General features: G+C 31.0%; 2 protein-coding genes across 2 annotated transcripts; both read left to right on the top strand.

The window, feature by feature from the left end:
- The first annotated feature begins 1,782 nt into the window (after positions 1–1,782).
- LOC11406426 (superoxide dismutase [Cu-Zn], chloroplastic) lies at positions 1,783–5,538 on the top strand. Its single transcript, XM_003606280.4, has 8 exons — positions 1,783–2,107; positions 2,839–2,900; positions 3,005–3,044; positions 3,154–3,249; positions 3,336–3,367; positions 3,532–3,607; positions 3,888–3,941; positions 5,205–5,538. Exons 1-8 carry the CDS (start codon positions 1,873–1,875, stop codon positions 5,228–5,230), a joined length of 621 nt encoding a protein of 206 aa, XP_003606328.2. The 5' UTR covers positions 1,783–1,872; the 3' UTR covers positions 5,231–5,538.
- Positions 5,539–12,090: 6,552 nt separating this feature from the next.
- LOC11439390 (zinc finger protein ZAT5) lies at positions 12,091–13,306 on the top strand. The gene has a single exon (XM_003606279.4). It carries the CDS (start codon positions 12,257–12,259, stop codon positions 13,136–13,138), a length of 882 nt encoding a protein of 293 aa, XP_003606327.1. The 5' UTR covers positions 12,091–12,256; the 3' UTR covers positions 13,139–13,306.
- Positions 13,307–21,792: the final 8,486 nt, after the last annotated feature.

Here is a 21,792-nt window from a genome sequence, read left to right as displayed (position 1 = left end):
CTCACGTATGAAACAGATGCGGTGATCCCCATTGAGCTAAACAAACTCAGTTGGCGGACTGGCGCCGACACAAACTTCCAAGCCAATACAGAAAACCTACATGAGGAACTCAAATTCGTCGATGAAATCATAAGCGAAGCAGCCCTAAGAGAAATAGCACTAAAACAAAAGATAGCTGCCCACCACAATAAAAGAGTAATCAAACGATAATTCGAAGTCGGTGACCTCATCCTCCGAAGAAATTAGAAAGATTCTAAAGAAGGGAAATCTCGCTGCTAACTGGGAGGGTCCCTACAAAATCGGGATGAAGACGGGGACAGGGGTCTACGACCTTGATGGCCTCGTAAAGGGTCCAATTCCTGGAACTTAGAATGCTGAAAAACTCAAAAAGTACTACAGTTAGAGGGTGACCAAGCCAGCAACTCTACCGTACATACAAAGTTCAAACTAACGAACCACACGCTCTCACCAACAAGCACTCATAATGGAAGAAGAAATTTGTGCCACTCTGAATCCAAAACTAAAAGGATAAATGAAATCTAAACACAACTGATTCATTAACTCCTCAGTATGTTCGCTCACAGATGACATCACTGCTTCACATTGTTAGGTAGAACCCCAGGTCGCGATCAGTGATTCACGTCTCAGGGCATTGAACTTAAATTGATTTTTTTTTGTTCATCCACCGTTATTCGTTCAGAACACAACTTTGAACACCGAAGATGTTGACACAATAACACAATTAAGTTAATGTAATTTAGGTTCAATTCGGTTTGGTTCGTAGAAAACAAAACATTTAACTGTTTGGTTTGGCTTGTCTGAAACCAGAAACGGTTTGGTTCAGTTTTCTTGAACCAGAAACGGTTTCGGTATAATTCAGTTCGATTTTTGAAAGCCCAGGCCCATATATTATTTTTTTTATGTTTTGTGTAACACCTTGATTTTCAAAATAATTGAAGGTGATATATTTGTATCACCTTTACAAAATCCATTATATATAGAACTCCTTTAGAAAATAATCAATCCAAGTTCGCAATGTTTACAAAATAACATGCAATTTTTTTATTTTTTTATTTTTATAGGGAAAATAACATACAACTTATAACGTGAATTGGATAACTATACCCAAAAAATACAAATGATAAATGACCCGTAAGACCAAAATAATACACGGAGTCTATTTACTAATCTGCATTCAAGGACTTCTAGTGTCATCATCAGTTGAGGGAGATGATCACCTCTAATAACAAAATGCAAAGAAACATACATAGCATAATACATTCATGAATATTTTGACACATAACTTATGGAACAACCATTAAATAACGACAATGCACCACAAAAACAACCAAGATTGTGTTCTATAACATTTCCAATATTAACATAAAACATACTTTAAAAAAACATAAAACTTATGATGTGAAATTTGTTTAACTATGATGTGTTACAAAATATGTAGTGGTGTTCCAATCTAGATGAGATTCTTTGGTGGAAATTTTATGATTGAGTGATGATCCATTCCTTGTTCCAACCTTCTAGGTTGTTTCATTTTCTCTCCATATATTCAACCAAGACAACAATCTCCATCCAAAAATCTTTTTTGGTGATGTTTGAGATTCGAACCCCAGATTCTGCATATTTTATGCAATGTCTTTACCATCTGAGCTAAACTCACGAGGATCTCCATCCAAAAATATAAGAAGATGCCAAAAATTTGGAAAAAAAAAAAAAAACATAGAAGTGTGTAGATATAAGATAGATAGATAGAGAGAGAGAGAGAGAGAGAGTAAAACTAACAAGTGTGTGAGCAACACAACACAACAAAACAAACACACGTACAAAGAGTTGCATTATCACAAACACCTAATCTTCATGCACCTAACAATGGCGTCACACTCTCTCATGTCACCTTCGCCACTCACTTCTCACTCTCTTCTCCGATCATCTTTCTCCGGTGTCTCCGTCAAGCTCTCTCCTCAATTCTCAACCCTTTCGCGTTCCACTTTCAAACCTCTCAGTGTTGTTGCTGCTGCCAAGAAAGCTGTTGCAGTTCTTAAGGGGAATTCCACCGTTGAAGGTGTTGTTACTCTTACTCAAGAAAACGAAGGTGACCCATCTTTTTAATCCCATTCAATTCTCCATTTTTCTTATCAATTATCAATGTTATGCTTCGAAACTAGAATAGTTGAAATTTGTTCTGTATATGATAATAATGCATTATGAATTGTTGTAGTTTTTGGGTGAATAATTGTCTTGATTTGGGCCATGTTTGGATAAAGAGCTTAATTTGCAGCTTATAGTATAAGCACTTATGTTTTAAGCTATATCTATAACGCAAGGTAAAATGAAGTCAAATTGTTTTTATATAATCTATAGGTTGTTTTCATATTCTATCCTGGAGAGATTATGGAAATAAGGTGAAAACAGCTTATGAACATATCATAAGTTGTTTTCATAAGTTTTACGAAACAGTGTCACAAGTGTAGATTATTGGATAAACAACTTGATTGAGTGCTTTTTGTATTAATGCTAATGTATATAGTATAGACTATTTCTATAACAAAAGATAAAATAAAGTCAAACTATTTTCATGTAAGCTATTAGTGAGTTTATGAGAATAAGCTGAAAACAACTTACAAACATGTTACAAGTTATTTCTATAAGCTTTCTCAAACAGCCTCGTGAGTGATTTTGCCAGTAGATAAGCTCAAATAAACCAATCCAAACATGCTCTTCTTAATTAGTTGTAGTTATTATTTAAGTATACGTGGTAATATAATGGTTAGTTTTTTGTGTGTTGAATTGACTTGTAGCTATTTGTGTTTTTGTGATGAGTAGGTCCAACAACAGTTAATGTTCGTATCACTGGCCTTACTCCAGGGCTTCATGGTTTTCACCTCGTGAGTGATACTTCATTCCCCTTTCTTCAAAATTGTTTATTAGTTATTTATTTATGTATTTATTTGCCTCTAAAAATGTGTTTTTTTTTTTTTTTATCTTGCAGCACGAGTATGGTGATACCACCAATGGGTGTATCTCGACAGGTAATGTAACCTGACCTTAGTTTCCATTTTTTGTACCTTTATGTTTTTTTCTATGGTTTGGTTGGACTGAAGAAGTTAAGATTGTTTGCTTCTTGAATATCTTATTTAGGACCACATTTCAATCCTAACCAGTTGACACACGGTGCTCCTGAAGATGAAATCCGTCATGCGGGTGACCTGGGAAACATAATTGCTGATGCCAACGGTAATGCTTGTTTACATTCATATGTATTGAAAACTTTATGGACTTTCCTATGTATCATTTTGTAATTATTTTTTTGTGAAACACAGGCGTTGCAGAGGCAACAATTGTTGACAATCAGGTGCGATTTGTTATTTATATTTTAATATGATAGTTGTTCTTTTGATACTTATTTCAAACGATAGTTCTTCTGCCAGTGGGTCTAATTCTGATTTAGTTTTTTTAAGAAACTACATGGTTCCTTGTTGAAAGTAGCTAACTGTGTTTTTTGGAAAAATCACGCAGATACCACTCACGGGCCCCAATTCAGTCGTTGGGAGAGCCTTAGTGGTTCATGAGCTTGAAGATGATCTTGGAAAAGGTTAGTTCTTCCATTTTAAATATTTTTTTTTATATGATTTTATGCTGTAGATGAAAATACTGTTACAAGCTTCGACACCTGTATTACCCACATAAACAATAGATAATGGCTACATATCGCAGGGGAGGAATGACATGAATATGAAATTGGTTGTTCATGTTCTTTCTAACATTGTATATCTCATGTAGAGATTGTAGTCTTGTATATCAAGTATGATGTCTTAATAATAACTGTAGTATTTTTACTTTGGTCTCATCTGCATCTGCTCATACTTATGCAGGTGGACATGAACTTAGTTTGAGCACTGGAAATGCCGGTGGAAGATTAGCTTGTGGTATGTAGAAAAATATGGATTAAAACACACCTCTCCTTTTCATTATCTTCAATTCTTCCATACTTATATGCTTATATGTTATGTCATTTTCACTTCACTGCATTTTTTGAAGATGAACAATTTTCTATAACTTTGTGATTTACTTTCATTTTCCCACATATTGGTTTCCAATAAGTAACACAGTTTTGATATGATTTAAAAGAAAGCCTCCTACAGTTCTCAAAGAGTCCTGCATTTAACTCTGAATAAGTTTGGTCTCGATCTATAGCGGACTAGAAGATGGTTTATTGACATAGTAACCTGTATATGTTGCTAAATGTTAGGTTGACGTGAATGATACTAGAGAAATTGTGACTGGAGATCTAGAATATCTTTTTGTATATATGCTTTTAGAATTGTGGCCATGACATAATATTAACGTAGGATTCTCCAATTAAAACTATGAAGCATCTACAATTTCCCGTTTTGTTGCCTGCTTGGATATGAATCAATGTCTGGAAATAAATTTGACAAATTTCATGTTGAACAGTCTCAATATCTTTAAATTAAAAGGGAAATCACAAGCTTGAATACATTCAAACTCATACACTGTCAAAGAAAAATCTTATAAAGCTATAAGTTCACATTTAAATTACGGTCTTTTCTGAGTATAGAGATTACATTTATTCTTATAGAAGTATATACTACATGTCAAACTTGCAATGTCTCAAAACATAATATTTGGTGTTAAAAGGCTATCGAAGCACTTGTTGTGTGTCTTCTTTATGGCATTAGTGGCAATACAGTGGTTAGATTTAGAATGTAAGGGTGTGTTTTTGCTAAGTCAACCCTAACCTGCACCCTTACTGTATAATCATAACCTGCTTTTAAAAACAATATCCTGACCTGCCCTGCACCATGCCTGCATCGCCTATGTCACTAATTAATATTTGAAGTTTTGTTTATACAATAGTTTATCATAGTCTTGAATAGAAACTTAATAATATGTCAAGAATAAGCTAGTGACGACAAGTTGATATAACCTTCTCTATTAATAAATTATATGAGCATGTTAATTTAGATGAGGGGTTAAACCTGCCCCGTGTAGGATGTGCACTCTGCGTCCGAGTCAAATTGTTTAGCTTATTCAATAGTTTAATTCTCAAGTTATGGCTGCTTTATATGTCTGCAATCTTTATAATTTTTATACTCAAACCTTTATGCATCACACACTTTATGTTTGTCCTCTATGATAACACATCTATTATGCTTGATTGTTTGCAGGTGTGGTTGGCTTGACTCCAGTATAAATGCTACGAATGCTTTTGTACCAGCCATGTTGTTTTATGTGATTTTTGATTTCTTCAGTTACCCTGATTTTATGAAGCTTGATGGGCTACTGCCATTTGCTTGCTTCAGTTAGCAATGTAAACTATGAAGCTTAATGTCCTAGATGAGTGTGTAAACCGATCATGAAAACACATTAGTCCTGTACCAGAGAGATTCATCATGCAGTCAGGTGTCTCCTCCCTAATAAAATTTGATTTCTGATGCAATACTTCTTGCCTGCTTGTGAAAGAACCTACTTGATATTATGTATTACTTGTATTCCTAGTTAGCTACAATGGTTCAAGTGCAAAAGCAGGGTACCTTGTGTCTAAAGTTTTTTCTTTTGGGAAAAACTTTATCGACCCCCAACATGAGTTCAGAAGCATACATTTGAAAAAAAACTACTCATTTTGCGCCGTCTAAAAGTGTACTTCCGGAAATATGGTTCTTTTTAGTAGTAAAGATGGGGTGTAAAATAGTTAAAAAAGATTTACTCGTAATAATATAGATAAATTGATACTGGCTAAGATTTTCAGAATCGATGAAGATGGTTGCTCAATAGATCCCTCAAAATTGCTCACTTGGTCAAAAAAAGGTGATCGGGAGTTTCGACCCAATTCTGGAGCGAAATTGAGGGAGCCTATCGAACAACTTTCATTAAATGAATGTTGCATAGCCCTAATCCACGGTCAAAGAATAAACATGATGTTGAGGAAGAACATATACCAACAATTTGTTCCTAGTGTGTGTAATGTTGGCAGCAAATTGGCTAATGGCACATTGTGCAAATAACTGCTATTAGCTGTACTACTGCTATTGCAGACATTTTAATATTTTGCTGAAATTTGATGCCAATCAAACAACCAATTGTGGTTCCATAATCTGGAGTGTTTGGAACATGCAAGGTTGACTCGTCTTTTTCGTTCCAACATAATTGGATGGGAATAGGAATACACGATTATAGTGATCATCCTGTTAAAAAAACGATTATAGTGATCATTTTGTCATGGGTGCATGATCTTTGGTTGGTTTTGAGCATGATTATAAGATTGTTGTTGACCAGAATCAAAATAGGAAATACAATTTTTCTTTTATTTTTAATAACTCTCATGTTGAGTTTGTTACCAGACAAGCCAATGGGACAACTTTTGTTTTAGCTAAGATAACATTGAAGAGCTTGGGAGCGTCTGAAGAAACAATGAGCCAATACTCTATAACTACAAGAGAGGGGGACACTCACACTTAAAATCCAATATATAGTTTAACGTTTAGCTAGCTAGTGTCAATATATATGTTGAAATTCCAACATATGTTAAACACATTATAATAAATGAAATGATATAAGTCTCTTTTAACTAAACAAGAAATTTTCTCTTCACTATGCTTTGAATTATTATAAGGCAAACATCATACAACATTATTCTATTTATCCTAAAAGAAAATTTAAAAAAAAAAAAAAAGTAAATGATAATGTTATTTTGACAACTTTTTAGTTAACACCGTATATACAACATACGGTGTTGAATACGATTGTCAACTTGGTTTAATTAACACTGCTTTAAAGTAAAATAGGATAGGAATGCTTTAATTTTTTGACGGTAAGGAAAAGAATGCAAGTGAAGTAGGAATTTCCCCAACTAGAAAAAAATAAAGTGAATCTTTTTAAGCCTATCACTATCTTGGATTGAATTAGATTGGCATATGATTAACTGATATGGTTGTGGATAATAATAGAAAAGCTTTTGTTTTCAGTGCCAATTCGTTTTCTGCTGACCAATGAAAATTAAAATAGAAAAAAAAAATCAAATTCATTTAACAATTCATTCATTCATTCATTTACAAGAAAACAGATACACTTGAAGGTGAAAGTGCTTTAGCTGCAATCAACTTGTTTGTTCTCATGAGTGGTTCACGAGCTTCACTCATCAGTGACGTACGAAATGTTAAAGACTTCAAGTGGAGTTGGAGTATTAAGTCCAATTATTTAGTAGTCGGTGACCCAATTACGGCTTCACTTAATTAATACTATGCCTTTGATTCAACTTAATTTGCTTAAACCAACACGAATCGTTTCAGTGAGACACAGTTTTCGAGAAAGGCAAAATTACACGATTAGTTCCTTAACTTTATTTTAGATAACACTTTCGTCCTTTATCTTTTTTTTTGTCACGATTTAGTCCTTTATGTTATAAAATGACAATATCTTATCATTTTTTATGATATTTTTTTCAAAGAAATTTGATTTTCTAAGCTTGTATGATGAAGATTTACGTTTGCCTATGAGTTTGATGATTTTTTTTTTTGGAGTTTTTGATTATTTTTTCATAAAAAAGGACAACTATATTGTTATTTTATAACATAAAAGACTAAATTGTGACAAAAAAAAGATAAAGGACGAAAGTGTTACCTAAAATAAAGTTAAGGGACTAATTGTGTAATTTTGCCTTTCGAGAAACTTTCCAAAAGACCGTTCATATATAAATTGCTTCAAGTCAAATACGCTTAACTATAGAGTTCTTATAGTACAGACTATCTTGTTCATATAGATAATATCAAATAATCTTTATAAACATTTCTTCAACCATGCAATCTCAAACCTGCACGGTCTTAGGATCTCTCTCATTTCAATATGAATAAGTTTGCCTTACAACTATCAGAAGCTACTCATTATTATGTCTTATGCACCGACAATCATTTTCCGTCCTCGTCAACCTTGAACGTTAAAGTACATTAGAAAAAAGTAACCATACAAGAATATTTATTCAAGTTACGTCTCTCAGACGTTGAATATTAATTTAAAGTTAATATTGTAGCATGGCTTTCGTTGCAAAAGGCTGCAAATTCACATTTCTCTTCTCAAAATGAGATAAAGGAGAATGCTATACTTGTTGATCCACAACAAATCCTTCTAATCCTCACAATATGAGAGTAGAAGTTTATGGCAGCATCTAATCCTCATTCCTCACATTACGTGCCTCACACTACACAACTTAACTTACCACATTCAACTTGCTACGCTAAGAATCGAAATCCTTTTTCTTCCTATTTCCAATCAATTTTACTTAGTTTGGATATATGCATGGTCACGAACCTAAATACACATAATTTAATCATGTAATCTTTTACCTTTTTTGTGTGCATAAGTGATGTGCTTAAATATTGTGATCATACAAGACCTTTTTTCTAAAAAACTTGTTGAAATATTTGTCCAACATCCTCCATGGTCCTCCCTAAATTTGTTGAATTTTTTTTACACTAATATGTAGTGTTTATTTGAAGCTTACGTGCATAGAGTACTTACCGGAAGAAGGTTCTATATGATATAAATTTGTTTTAATTTTTTTTAACACTAGTATGTAGGTGAATCGGTAGAGACGATGGGTTAGATGGTTAACATTTCAGGCTTAGTGCTTTTAGAGGATGTGATGAATCATTGATAAAGATTTTGACTACTTATAATAAGTCTATTTAGGTTCATTATTATTATATTTGTTTGACAATATTAATTTTCTCTTTACTAAATTATACGTTCTGTAATTAATTTCTGACTGAATAATTCATTAATTAATGTATTTATACGTTGATATAGTTGGGTACTTTGAACTTTGATCTCTGGCAAGTATTTCACTATGTATAGTTGGGTTGGGTACCATAAGAAGTGGGTCAACTAAACATAACCTAGAAAATAGACTAGTCTTTTTTCTTTCTAATAAAAAATTTAGGATGAGATGATATTACCCCGTTGAAGACATGATAAGATCTTCCAATTTAAAATTATTTTACAAATATGTACACATTTACAAAGATGCATTCATTTATCTCTCTTTAAAATTATTAGTGAGACTCAAACCCCTAATTTTCTGATTCAATATTTATCGTTTTACTATTAGAACAAACCTATAGAATTAGAAAATGGACTAATTAGATCTAAGTCCATCAGTAATGAAATATTTGTTGCGATTATAGTATGGTATGCGGTGATAATATATTAAAATGCCATGGAGCATAGATAAAATTTGACTTTGAAGACATATACGTAGGGTATAAATTGCATATCAAAAAGAAAATTAGGCATTGCAACTCTATGGGATCTATCGACTGAAAATTATTTGTTTTTGTACTAGTACATTTCTTCACTCTTAGTGGTGTAGATTGTGTGTCTTTGTGTGTTACCTACTAGTGGACCATATGTCTTATAGTTAGTGGAGATGATCAAGTCAGTGATTTTGATCTAAAATGATTTTTTTAAAGGATTGATCTAAAATGACATGTTATTAGTGACATTAATTTTATTAATTAAATTAAATTTAGGACCACTACATGAGAACGAAACTCTTCACTCTCCCTTTCTCTCTTGAAGCCTCTAATTTATACTATTGAATAATAATAATATCAAAACAATATACATATCTAATGTTGCTACAAGGTCAGTTATTTTTTTTGGCTGAATCAAAGGGCGGATAAACTTCTAAAAAATTTGCAAACATCTCAATTAGGTTGGCACTCCTAAGAGTCTCCTCTTATTTGCCGCCGATCGCGACCCAGGTTAGATGCTTCCAAGTGCATTTTATTAATTAATTAATTTTATTGTTATGAATATTATAGAGTAAAAATTAACAAAGTAGAGCATATAGTTTTTCTTGTTTACAAGGATTGCTTGAAAGCTACCGAATCTTTAATCATACCAAATAGATAAGTAGTTTTCTTTAATCAGGGATGAACTTATGAGGGTTGACATGCTTTTAACGTGCAATCTCACTTTGCTTAAATGAGTTAGCATAAATCGTTACACCTCTATTTGGTTGGTCTAATGGTCTAAGCAAAAGAGAGAGTAATGAAACCGACTCTATACGTTAATACCAACCTTTCTTTTTCAACTCTTTTAAACTCACGTAGAATTTTCCACTTTATCTGTTACCCACACAAAATCATCACATTCAGCTGCCACTTATCTCCATTTCTAATTTCAACCTAATCAATTTTTATACGGTCCACGTAGAAACTACGCTAACCTATAGTATGTTTAAAAGTACTGGTATTATATTAGCAAGTTGTTGTGTGTATTAATATTAAATAATTACATATAGTTTACTTCAGTTTCGCAATAATATTTGCAACAACAAAATTCAATAATAAATCATAGGCATGTTATCAATGAAACAATAATATAATTATCGTTGAAGTTGGCTTTGAAGTTGTTTGCGCATAATTTGTTGTTTGTACCACATCGCTCAGGTTCTCAAGCTTTTGAATGTATATATATATGTTTGAGTACCTTTAGCCTTTGAGCTGACTGTTCAGATAGATGATATCATAGCCAATACCATCATTCTTTGCGAGTTAGCCTTTTGACACACGTTTAACAAATGAAATGATAAAATATATATCATATTTATTTAACTAATAAAAATTCATCATTGTGTAAAAATTACATATATTTTCATTCAAAAAACTATTCATTTCTTATTCTATATTTTATTTATACTTCACCCCCTATTGGATCATGAAGGAAATCAAGCGATGTTATATTGGACTAAAAACAACCACATAGGTAAATTGAACATTATAACTTGGGAGTTTCTATGGTACACCCTTAAATTAAAGTGTACCAATACACCTATTTTATAAATCAATAAGTTATCGATCATTTTTATGTAATAAAGAGATATTTATCAACTTTTATATTTTAGAAAATATTATTTTATAAGAAAAAACGTCATTTCATCCTTTATAAGAATCATACTAATTTTTTAACATTTTATCCAAAAAGATAATCAATATTCACTATTATGGGTATTAAAAATTAAAAAAATTTGAATTTTGATTTGCCGACACTTTTGAGAAATAAAATATAATTATTATAATTATAACCAATAGAAAATATATTTTTTTCTAAAAAAAAATAACTCATTAAACTATTCATTTAATATATGGATGTACCATGAGTGTACCATAGAAATTGTCTTATAACTTTACTCATACCACATTGTTTGTAACATTGTATTTTGTATCTTATTCCTTCCTTGCACACAATTGTATTGATAATGTGTTTAATAAAAAAAACTTAATTTTATGGTCCTTCTATTTATGTATTTCTCAACTTTCACTTCTTCATTCAAGATGAGACTTTTAGTTACACTTACTACACAAAATATCCTTCATTTTTTATTTATTTTTGAAATAAAGAGAAAAGATATGATAAATGATAATACATAGTTGATCTTATATTTTTTTTCTAGATGATATTAACTTTTTTTGTGTTAATCATAAACTTTCTAAGAGAATGACACTTGCTAATCTGAAATTCGATAATAAAATATCTATAAAATCAATCAAAAAATCAACTTTGATTTCTTTCAAATAATTTATTCTTAAGTGAAATTCATCTATATTTAATGTATCTTACATTTAATTTTTTGACCAAAGTATCTTACATTTATTGAAAGAAAAAAAAAATGTAGAATATGTATTTCACATTTTTTTTTAAACAAGAATATGTATTTCACATGTATATCTCTTTATTTGAGACATGTATATCATATTTGTAATAAAATATTCGTTTCATAAAAGCCAGACTCTGATGAATTAACAATAGTAGTAGCATAAAATAAAGGCAAAAGAGAACAGAAAATAGTTAGTAGCTAGCTAGTGGAAGTAGAAGTGAAACAGAAAGAGAGCTAAAAAGTGTGGTTATGATGAAAGCGTAGAAATAATTGTATTAAAAAGCGCGTGACAAAACAAAACAAAACAACACTTCGAAGGTTGGAAACGCAAGGAAGATTTTGTGTGACAGACTTGCTGTTATAACAAAAATTATAAGGACGGCTTTAAACTTTAAACTTCTCTCTCTCTCTCACTCTTTCTCTCTCTCAAAATATATATATAAATACACAACACACACATTAAACTTGTTCACTCTCACACACACTTTTATTTGTGTGTGTCTGTTTCTTCTCTTGTTATAACTGCTTCTAGTTTGAGTGTTATAAAAAGTTTTTATTATTGAGATGGAAGAGTTTGTTATGGAGGAAAAAATGGTGGGTTTTTCTAAGAAAGATGCAACATACATAGCCAAAGGAAAACGCACTAAGAGGTTAAGATTTTTGTCTCCTTGTGGTGTTGTTGCTATGGCATCTAGTTGTTCAAGTGATGAGAGCAACATTGATCTTGAAGATGAAGATGAAGATGATGAAGAAGAAGATTTGGCTAAGTGTTTGATTCTTCTTGCTCAAGGTGGAAATCATAGGGAAGATGGTGGAGTTGTTGATGAGAATAAAAGGGTAAAGGGTAGTCATGGAAATAAAAAAATTGGTGAGACTAGCACAAAACTTGGTTTGTATATTTATGAATGCAAAACATGTAACAGAACTTTTCCTTCTTTTCAAGCTTTGGGTGGTCACAGGGCAAGTCACAAAAAACCTAAAATTATGGCTGAGGAGAAGAAACCACCATCACCACCGTCGCAGCAGCCTCGTCCACAGTCTTCATCACATGATTCGCAATCAGATAATCTGGTTGCGAATAGTGATGAGTATGAAGAAGCTGAGAAACCTCGTGGGCCCATGGTTTCTTTTCAAATGGGGAATCATGGTTTGAAAGCAGCTATTAATGGGAACAAGGCCAAGATTCATGAGTGTTCCATTTGTGGTTCAGAGTTCACATCCGGACAAGCATTGGGTGGACACATGAGGAGGCATAGGGTATCGGTGGCAAACGCCGCGGCTGTCGCAGCCCCGGATGAAAGAGTTAGGCCAAGGAATATTTTACAATTGGATCTTAACCTTCCGGCACCGGAAGAAGATATCCGCGAATCGAAGTTTCAGTTTCCGGCTACACAAAAATCAATGGTGATGGCTGCTGCTCCAGCTTTGGTGGGTTGTCATTATTAGGCAATGGTGGGATTAATTGAAAGAAGAGTTTCTATTTTTATTTTTATTTTTGATTAATGATTTATCAATGTGAATTATTATAGCATTATTTTAATTTACAATTATTCATAACTATCCAATATTCCTTGAATTATTCTTTGGTTTAATAATAATTTTTATTTTGATATATTTGATCTGCAAAATTGTTCAAGTTGGTATACTTTGAGTAAGTAAGTGGTTAGTGTTTGTGGTGTTTGCCTTTCATTCACGAAAAGTGAGTGATATAGCATCTTTTTTTTGGCCTTTTTAATATCAATTTTTTTTGTTTTCCTTTTTTTTGTTAGTCAAGTAGTTTAGCGGTCAAAATTCACCTTTTAAATTGAATAAGTGAGATGTCTGGAGTTCGAACACGACGTCTACATATAACAATCCATGTCCCTGCAACTGAGTTATGCTCACGGGAACCTGTTTTCCTTTTCTTTGATGAAAAATGGAGAGTGATGGAAACTCAATTAAGATGAAAGAGGTGTGTGAATGTGGGTATTTAGGTGGAGTGAGTGTAGTGTCATGAAGATGGGCATATATGGTTAGCTAGGGTTTGGCAGCACCACAACCACAACCAAATTTGTGTTGTATGGATTAGGTTCCATTTGTGTGCTTTTGATTTTATAATAATAAAGCTAAAAGATCTCTTTCTTTCACTCTTTCACATTGGCCACCCCACTCCCACTCTTTTCATTAATGACAAGAATAAATAAAGGATTAGCAACTGTATATGCCACTTCCATATGCACCCATCAGCATTTATCCTTTCAATTTATCAATTTGGCTAACGTATAATGTGAGTTTTGTCTTTATGAAATAAAGGATGTCATTGAGAAAAAAAAAATATCAATTAATATATTTTAATATATATACATATATATATATATATATATATATATATATATATATATATATATTCATAATTTGTTAATTATATATTCATGTAATTAAAATTAATCCAATAGGTGTGACTGGTTAGTTTTTTTTTTTTTTTTGGAGAAAGGTGTGACTGGTTAGTTAATTGCATAGTGAAAATATCATTTGTGTACCTTTAAAATATGATATCTGTTTGATCCCTGCAAAGTACATTCTTACTCTTTACAAAAATTAACCAAAAATATATGCATGTAATAATAATAATAAAAAAAATTATGGTTAGATAAATTTAGATTACTTACTTTAGATAATTATAAGGTAAAACTTGTCAAAAAATAAATAAAAAATAATTATAAGGTAAAAAAATTGTTCACTTTAAAATAGTTACATCAATCCTTCAATTTATATGGTTAGATGTCTATCTGAGGCTATTATTTAAATAAAATACAGTAAGTACTAATGTATCTTAATATATTTCAAGATCCAGGCTACCTCTTATGATGATTGGTTTTAGCTTTTAAACTAATATCTAATCAGTTTCACCTAATTAGCAATATGTTTTGTTCTTACTCAGCATGTTCCTAAACTCAATATATTTATAAAATAAACTGTATAAAGTCAAATTTAATTAATTTAATTATATACCTTTCTTTTATGTATGAATAAAAAATGAGAAATCAATAATTAGCTTAGGGATTGTCGAGGGAGTTCCAGCCCATACAAAGTTGATGCTCCCAAGAAAGATACAGTTAACTTTCAAGCCACAGACATTTTATTAGGTTAATATACGATGGTATGTCCACTATTTGGAATTGGACCCATCACCAATACGTACCTTTTTCTTTTTTTTTTTTTTCTTTTTTTTTTTTTTTTTAATTTCTAGTTACTAAATTCAGCCTTATTTATGTAGATCACATAATGAAGGATGAGAGAAAAGGACAAGATGAATAACAACATTTCTACTAATATGATGGTGGAAAATTGATATGTTATTCTTCCCCAAAACAAGATTTTTGATTTAGCTTCTGAATTCCTTTATTTAAGAAGCATTCTAATACTGCATATCAAAAATTAGATTCTTCTCTAATAAAGGAAATCATATTCTCTTATCGAACTCATTTGAGTTGGTCTGATGATATTGATTTAAAATTTTGAAGTATGTTCATCTCAAGATCTCAGATTTGATTCTCTTCGATACTAATTTCGTTGTACTAGTTTAATATATTTAAAAAACATTTCTCATTTCCATTCTTCAATGGGAAATAAAAATGAGAAATGAAATACAAATGATATTAATTTGAGTAATAGCTTGAAAGGAGGGCATACATACATGTATGTCATCACATATTAGTGAGTGAGAGATTTAATTAATTAATTAATTAAGCAATGTAGAGAGAGAATAGAGAGAGAAGGAAGACTTTAAAGTCACTTACAGTGGCCACCACTTATCTAAAGTTAGTTATGTGCACGTTTTTTTGGAATGCTGGTAAGCTAAGCATGTGGACACATACATTGCGTGAGGTGTCCGAATGTATAAGATAGAAGAAATCACTCATTGACATTAGCACATGTAGCTGGAGTTGGGGAGCTTCCCTCCTTGTCATGTAACCTTCTATTCTCTATAAACTATACTTTATTTATACTAAAATTATTCTTAGAAAAGGTACTTAGACACTTATTATCACTACAATCATAAAGCATTACTTTGCTTGTTCTAGAAAACCCCCCTTTTTTTAAGTTCTATACTCACTCAACTTTCATTTTTATTATGATTTTTTTCAGGGTCATGTTAACCAATGTTTCTGGTGCACTAGTTAAGTAGCTAAAAATGGAAAGAAAAAATAAAGTCAGCATTAAAAAACAACACTTTTTCAAGTTTCGAAAAGTAAAATATACAATTTCCAAGAAAACATTTTCTTTTATAATTCCTTAACTAGTGCTCCGAGGGCACCGATTAACATTTCTCTTTTTTTATGCAAGGAAAGACAAGAAACTTGTTAGAGATATTCTAACGTGTTACTATCAACGAACTTCTCATACGAAAAATTTGATTCAATCTAGATTTTTATTGAATTTAGATTGAATCTTTATCGATTGGACCAACCTATGTAGTTACACCGAACCAACATTCTTCATAGACAAGGATAATCTCAAAAACTTGATAGAGTCAGAAAAAAAAATCTCAAAACTAATCAGCGTTACAGATATTTTAACAAGATATTACCAACAAACTTCTTATACAGAAAACATGATTCAACCTAAATTTCTGTTGAATATGGATTGAATCTTTATCAATTAGACCAACCTATATAATTACAACGGACAAAAATTTGTTCAATAAGCTTAGTAATAACCACTAAAGCCTAATTTTCCTTAATAAGACGCACTAATCTTGTTTATTAATCCTCAATGAATAAGAAAAACAAGAAATTTTCCTTAATATAATATGAATTCATAAACAAGTGATGGGGTTGTGTACTAATTAAGCATTTCACTAGGCTGCTTTGCTTACTCCAAATGGCCACTGTGGCCTAATTACAAGTCACGACGAGAGAATGCCAACCAAGGGATCTGCTGAGATGTCAATGTCCTTTTGAAGAAAAAGAATATGAATGAAGAAGAACTTTAGTCTTACTTTTGTAATTACGTCAACAAATTATAGCAAAAGAGAGAATATTGTTTAGTGTGTATTGAGTTAAAATAAAAAAGGTTTATTGTCTCTGTGAGTTTAGCTCAGTTGGCAAGGATAATGTATAATATATGCAAGGTTCATGGTTCGAGCTTTGGACACCAAAAAAAAAAAAAAAAAAAGAGGTTTATTGTCACGGTAAAATACTATATTAAAATCATATCTTTATTTAAAAAAATAAAAAAAACTTTCATTTTCTATTCTTTTTAAAATTTGAAATCACTATTTCTATTCCCAAATTTCATTTTAAAGCCAAAAATTTGATTTTGTGTAGGATTTAAGAAAAATTAAAAAGAGTTACATGTTGATATGACATATGACATCATATGATATTAAAAAAAAATTAATAAATATCATGACATTGATCACGTAAATAGTATCAGATGGTACATAGTTGCAAGGACGTTTGATATGTTGAAAGCAGATTCAGAAACCCACAATTATCCACTCATTAACACTTAATGTGTGAGTTGTATTGCTAGGCTCCTTTGAAACCACTAAAAAATCATGACAAGTGAGATCAATATTAGAATTTTGGTTGAGCCACATAAAAAATAACTTTTTCCACCTAATTTTTTTTTAACTTTTTCACCAAACCAAACACTAACAAAACTCACTAAAATTACATAGATTAAAAAAATTCTATCATTGTTGATTATTAAAAACAAAACACATTTTTAACTACAAAGTTGGATGGTTGTTGTAAATGAATAGCTAGTTGTGGAGTAGGAAATTAATTGAACTAAAGTTAGTCAAGTATATACATTGTGTTATCTATGTATAGTTGTTATTATCCCTTTCGGTTGGACGAGAAGTGTGTTTGGTTCCAAGTTTGTTGATAGAGACAAATGCCTCAAATGCATGAGTTGGTTTACTATGTGGCTTTCTTGTCCCTACTTGTAAGTTTGTAACCCCAAAAAAATGTAGGCATTGGCCGGTTTTTTAATTCTATTTTCATTACTAAAGTTAAATGAATTTCATTACACTCATTAAATCAATTGCTTAGCTTGCTTAATTAATCTCTATAGTTAGTATAGAGTGTGTTGACCCAAATGTCATAATTAACCAAACCATTCATTCATTATTAAGTTACCCACTTGGAGTTTGGCATGCCGTGACGGATATGAATAAATTTGGATCTACTTTGCATTCTTTTTATTTTATTTTATTTAATTAGTGGTATTTCTTAGTTTGGTTAGAATGTGGCTACCTAAAGTTAATCTACTTTCACTTGTTTGGAATTGTTAGCTTTTCCCGTTATGTGGTGTAGAATGTAGATATATTTTTTTTTTCTTTTTTAGAATCACTATTGAAAGATTGGTATGAGGTTAGTTTTTATTAGACATTGTCAAGTGTAATTTTTTTTAATGAAAAGTATATTTTTATATTAGATTAATTTGTATATCATTGTGTTAGCTAGATATTAAGTGTTAGCTAGATATTAAGTTTTTTTTTAAAGAAATCAAAATGATATATTAACAAAAAACAATGGACTATCTTGATGGCATAAGATGTACCACCTACGACATCAACAAAATACATCAAATATTCAGCAAAGAACGAAATAAACTAACCGGTACCCACATATAAAAATGAGTTTTAGCACTAAGTATGAAAGCTATAATAAAAGTTTTCAGATTTTAACTGGCTAGACATTAAGTCTATGGAAGATCTTAACTCAAAAAACTTAGTTTATTAAATGGTAGAGACTTGTAACTTAAATATCACATTAAAAACTTTTGACTAATCAATGTGTTCGTGATTCCTAACAAATTGACGGTATACAAAGTCTTTACAATATCAATCAAACAATCAATGTATACAATTGCAAACAAATAAATGACATGCGTAGTTATATTATAATTTTTTTTTTAGGGAAACTAGCTTAACGCATTTTATTCAAAATAAGAGAATAAATACATGTTGGGATATCTAGTTATGTTACGACTTACAAACCATTAATTGGGATTAAGTTGGAACTAGACAGAGCTTTAGCTAGTGTGCTGTATTAGCCTGAAAATTCAGCAATGGCATTGGCAGTTTTTTTAATTCAATAAATTAACTACTTTATTAAAATCATATATTCAACGTTTAATCTATAATTCAAATATGAAAAATGTTAACTTGTATCCTTAGAATACAAAATAAAGATTTTAAAATAGAATTAAACAATAAATATTGTATTAAAAAATAAAAGTTGTTTTCCTTCCCTCACCGGAGACGGTTGGTTTATTTTGGTCATCTTATAAAACATTGTTTAATTTGTCATTTTATTATGGTGTTCGTTTGGTTTTTATTAAAAAGGCTAAAGTGCATTTTTCACCCCTTAAGTTTTAAAAAGTTGCGATTTTGACTCCTATGAAAAAAATGACAAAAGTGATCCAATGTTTAGGGAAATATGCTCTTTTGACCCTATAAATAGGAAAATATGATCTTAGGACCCCTTATCTTCTCAAAAGTTGTGATTATGATCCCTCTTTTGGGACATGTGACGTCTTCTCAGCAATTTTGGGACGAAACTAGCCAAAATTGTAATTTTTTTAATAGAGAACCAAAATCGCAACATTTTGAAACTTAGGGGTCGAAAAGTGCAGTTTAGCCTATTAAAAAATCATGCGTGTTTTAATGAAGATGGAGAAAGGAATTTCTAATCATCAAAGAAGAGAGTATCTCTCAAAAAAAAAAAAAAATCATCAAAGAAGAGAGTAAGCATTCAGATGGTTTTTTTTTTTTTTTTTTTTGTTTTATAAACAATTTTTATTTTAAAATGTCATGTCAATATTTTCAATCAAATTGCCAATGTAGGACTAGCATATGTCAAATGGGTTAAACCTAAGGGACTAAAATCAAGTAATTGAAGTTGAGAGACCAAAATCGAACAAGTGCAAATTATGAGGATAAAACTACATTTAACCCTTTATTTATTTATTTATTATACAACGATTATTTGTATGGACTTTTGACTTTTATCTGAACAATCACTAACTGACAACAGCACAATGTTGAATTCATTTTTTTTAGATTGGCTTATGAATATTGGCGTCATAGCTAATTTTATTTTTCAATTGATAGTTATCTTGGAACACCGGTAAGTTTTGATGTTGCTACAAGTGTCCTTTAGATAGATCCTTTGTATATTTAGCAAGAGTTCTAATTAATTTTAATTTATCAACTAGAGTTAGATACGTTTAAAGAAATTGTTATATTTCTCTTTAGTAAAAGGCGAAAGAATAGTTTGCTATGTGATCAAAGTTAATAATAGTTATTGTGTTAATATTTTTCTTATTCATTGAGATTTGAGACCAAATCCTCCTACTCCTTTTCTCGTTAATGTAGAATGTGAAAATATACATTTCTTTATTCTGAAAGTCATAATATTGATTATATCTAAAAAAAAAACATAACATTGATCATAGTTTTTCATTTTGTGAATTTGTTAAAGTGAATCAAGAGAAAATGGTCTCTAATGAGAAACCAAAAAGTATGGCAATTAAAATTATTCTTGTTCAGAGTTTAAATAAAAGAAATTTTGCTAAAAAAATGAATTGATAAAATCTTCTTTCAAGATTTATGGATTCTACAACAATAAAAACCAAACCTTTTTCTATTAAATGAGATCGGCTATGAAGATCAAATTACGTCGTAATGTTCTATCATACACAATATTTTTGGTCAAATTTATTAAGTTTTAAATATTTTTTAATAGTTTTTATGAACTCTGATATGTTTTATAAGTCTTCATATGTCTCTAGTTACATGACTATCCTTCATTTGAACTACTTTGCTTACTAAATAATTTATAGGTCTTCTCTCAACATATCCAAACTACCTAAGCATGTTTTCCACCATCTTTTCCGCTATGTGTGCTACTCTCTCTCTCTCTCTCTCTCTCTCTCTCTCTCCCTCTCTCTCTCTCCCTCCCTCCCTCCCTCCCTCCCTCCCTCTCCCTCTCCCTCTCCCTCTCCCTCCCTCCCTCGCTCACTCATACGGTCATTTCTAATCTTATCTCATTTATATTGCCACACATTCAACACAACTTCTTCTTAGCTTATTTTATTTTCATCATGTTGATTCTTCACTACCTAATACTCTGCCCCATACAATATCACTGGTCTTACCGTTGTTCGATAAAATTTTCCCTTCAACTTCAATGATACTTTCATATCCATTCATCTTCTCCATTTTAACCATCTAGATTGAATTCGATGACTTACATATGTTTCTATTTCTCCGTTGTTTTATACTATGGAGCTCGGATATTTAAACTGTGTAACTTATGGTATGATATGATCTTCAACTTTCACCCTTAAGATAAAACTACTACACATTTCGCTGAAACTATATTCCATATACTATGTCTTACTTCTACTTAAGCGGAAGTCATACACTTCTAAGATTTGTCTTCAACACAAACCTCCCATTAAATTCCTCCATTGACTCTCAAAGCAGGATTGCATCAATATTAGCTTTTGGATGTGTTCCATAAATAAATCCAAAATTAGGATAAAAAGATATGGACTTAAGATTTATGGATTCTACTAAACTTAAAATAATTATTATTCAAATTGGAAAAATTAATTATTTCCATAACAAATCTTTCATAAAATAATTATGTTTCAATAAGAGAAATAAAAGAATGGCCTTTGAAAAGAAAATATGTACTTTGAACTCATTTATTCTAAAAGGATATGACTCCTTCTGTCCAAATATGGTGTGCATGTATGTTTCATAATTCATAAACGATGATGATATACACGAATATTTTCTGCTTGAGATATTAAGATTAGAGTTGAATTCCGATTTTAGATAATGAAATATACTTTTTCCTGTACATCTTTATCATCAGTATATGCTTTTTTCTTTGTTACCCAGGAGTATGTGGTTTCATTACCACTGATTGAATTATAAAGAAAGTGCTTGACCATGTAGCATATCATTATTTGATAAAAATAAAACTTTATGGAGAGTGTACTTAAATTGAAAATAAAAGTCGAGTAAAAAAAATTGTTGAATCGTTGCAAATGAAAGAACTAGTAATTAACGAAAGCGAATGTTCACAACAACA

The sequence above is a fragment of the Medicago truncatula genome, chromosome 4 (genome assembly GCF_003473485.1).
Source record: "Medicago truncatula cultivar Jemalong A17 chromosome 4, MtrunA17r5.0-ANR, whole genome shotgun sequence".
Classification (NCBI taxonomy): Eukaryota; Viridiplantae; Streptophyta; class Magnoliopsida; order Fabales; family Fabaceae; genus Medicago; species Medicago truncatula.
The sequence above is the reverse complement of the archived record's forward strand: the minus strand, read 5'-3'. Positions and strand labels throughout refer to the sequence as shown.

What these genes read in the sequence shown, in the direction of transcription:
- LOC11439390 (XM_003606279.4), top strand. Translation starts at nt 12,257, where the DNA reads ATGGAAGAGTTTGTTATGGAGGAAAAAATGGTGGGTTTTTCTAAGAAA.
- LOC11406426 (XM_003606280.4), top strand. Translation starts at nt 1,873, where the DNA reads ATGCACCTAACAATGGCGTCACACTCTCTCATGTCACCTTCGCCACTC. An exon ending in CATAATTGCTGATGCCAACG is followed by an intron (nt 3,250 to 3,335) that starts GTAATGCTTGTT and finishes TGTGAAACACAG; the next exon opens with GCGTTGCAGAGGCAACAATT. An exon ending in CGGTGGAAGATTAGCTTGTG is followed by an intron (nt 3,942 to 5,204) that starts GTATGTAGAAAA and finishes GATTGTTTGCAG; the next exon opens with GTGTGGTTGGCTTGACTCCA.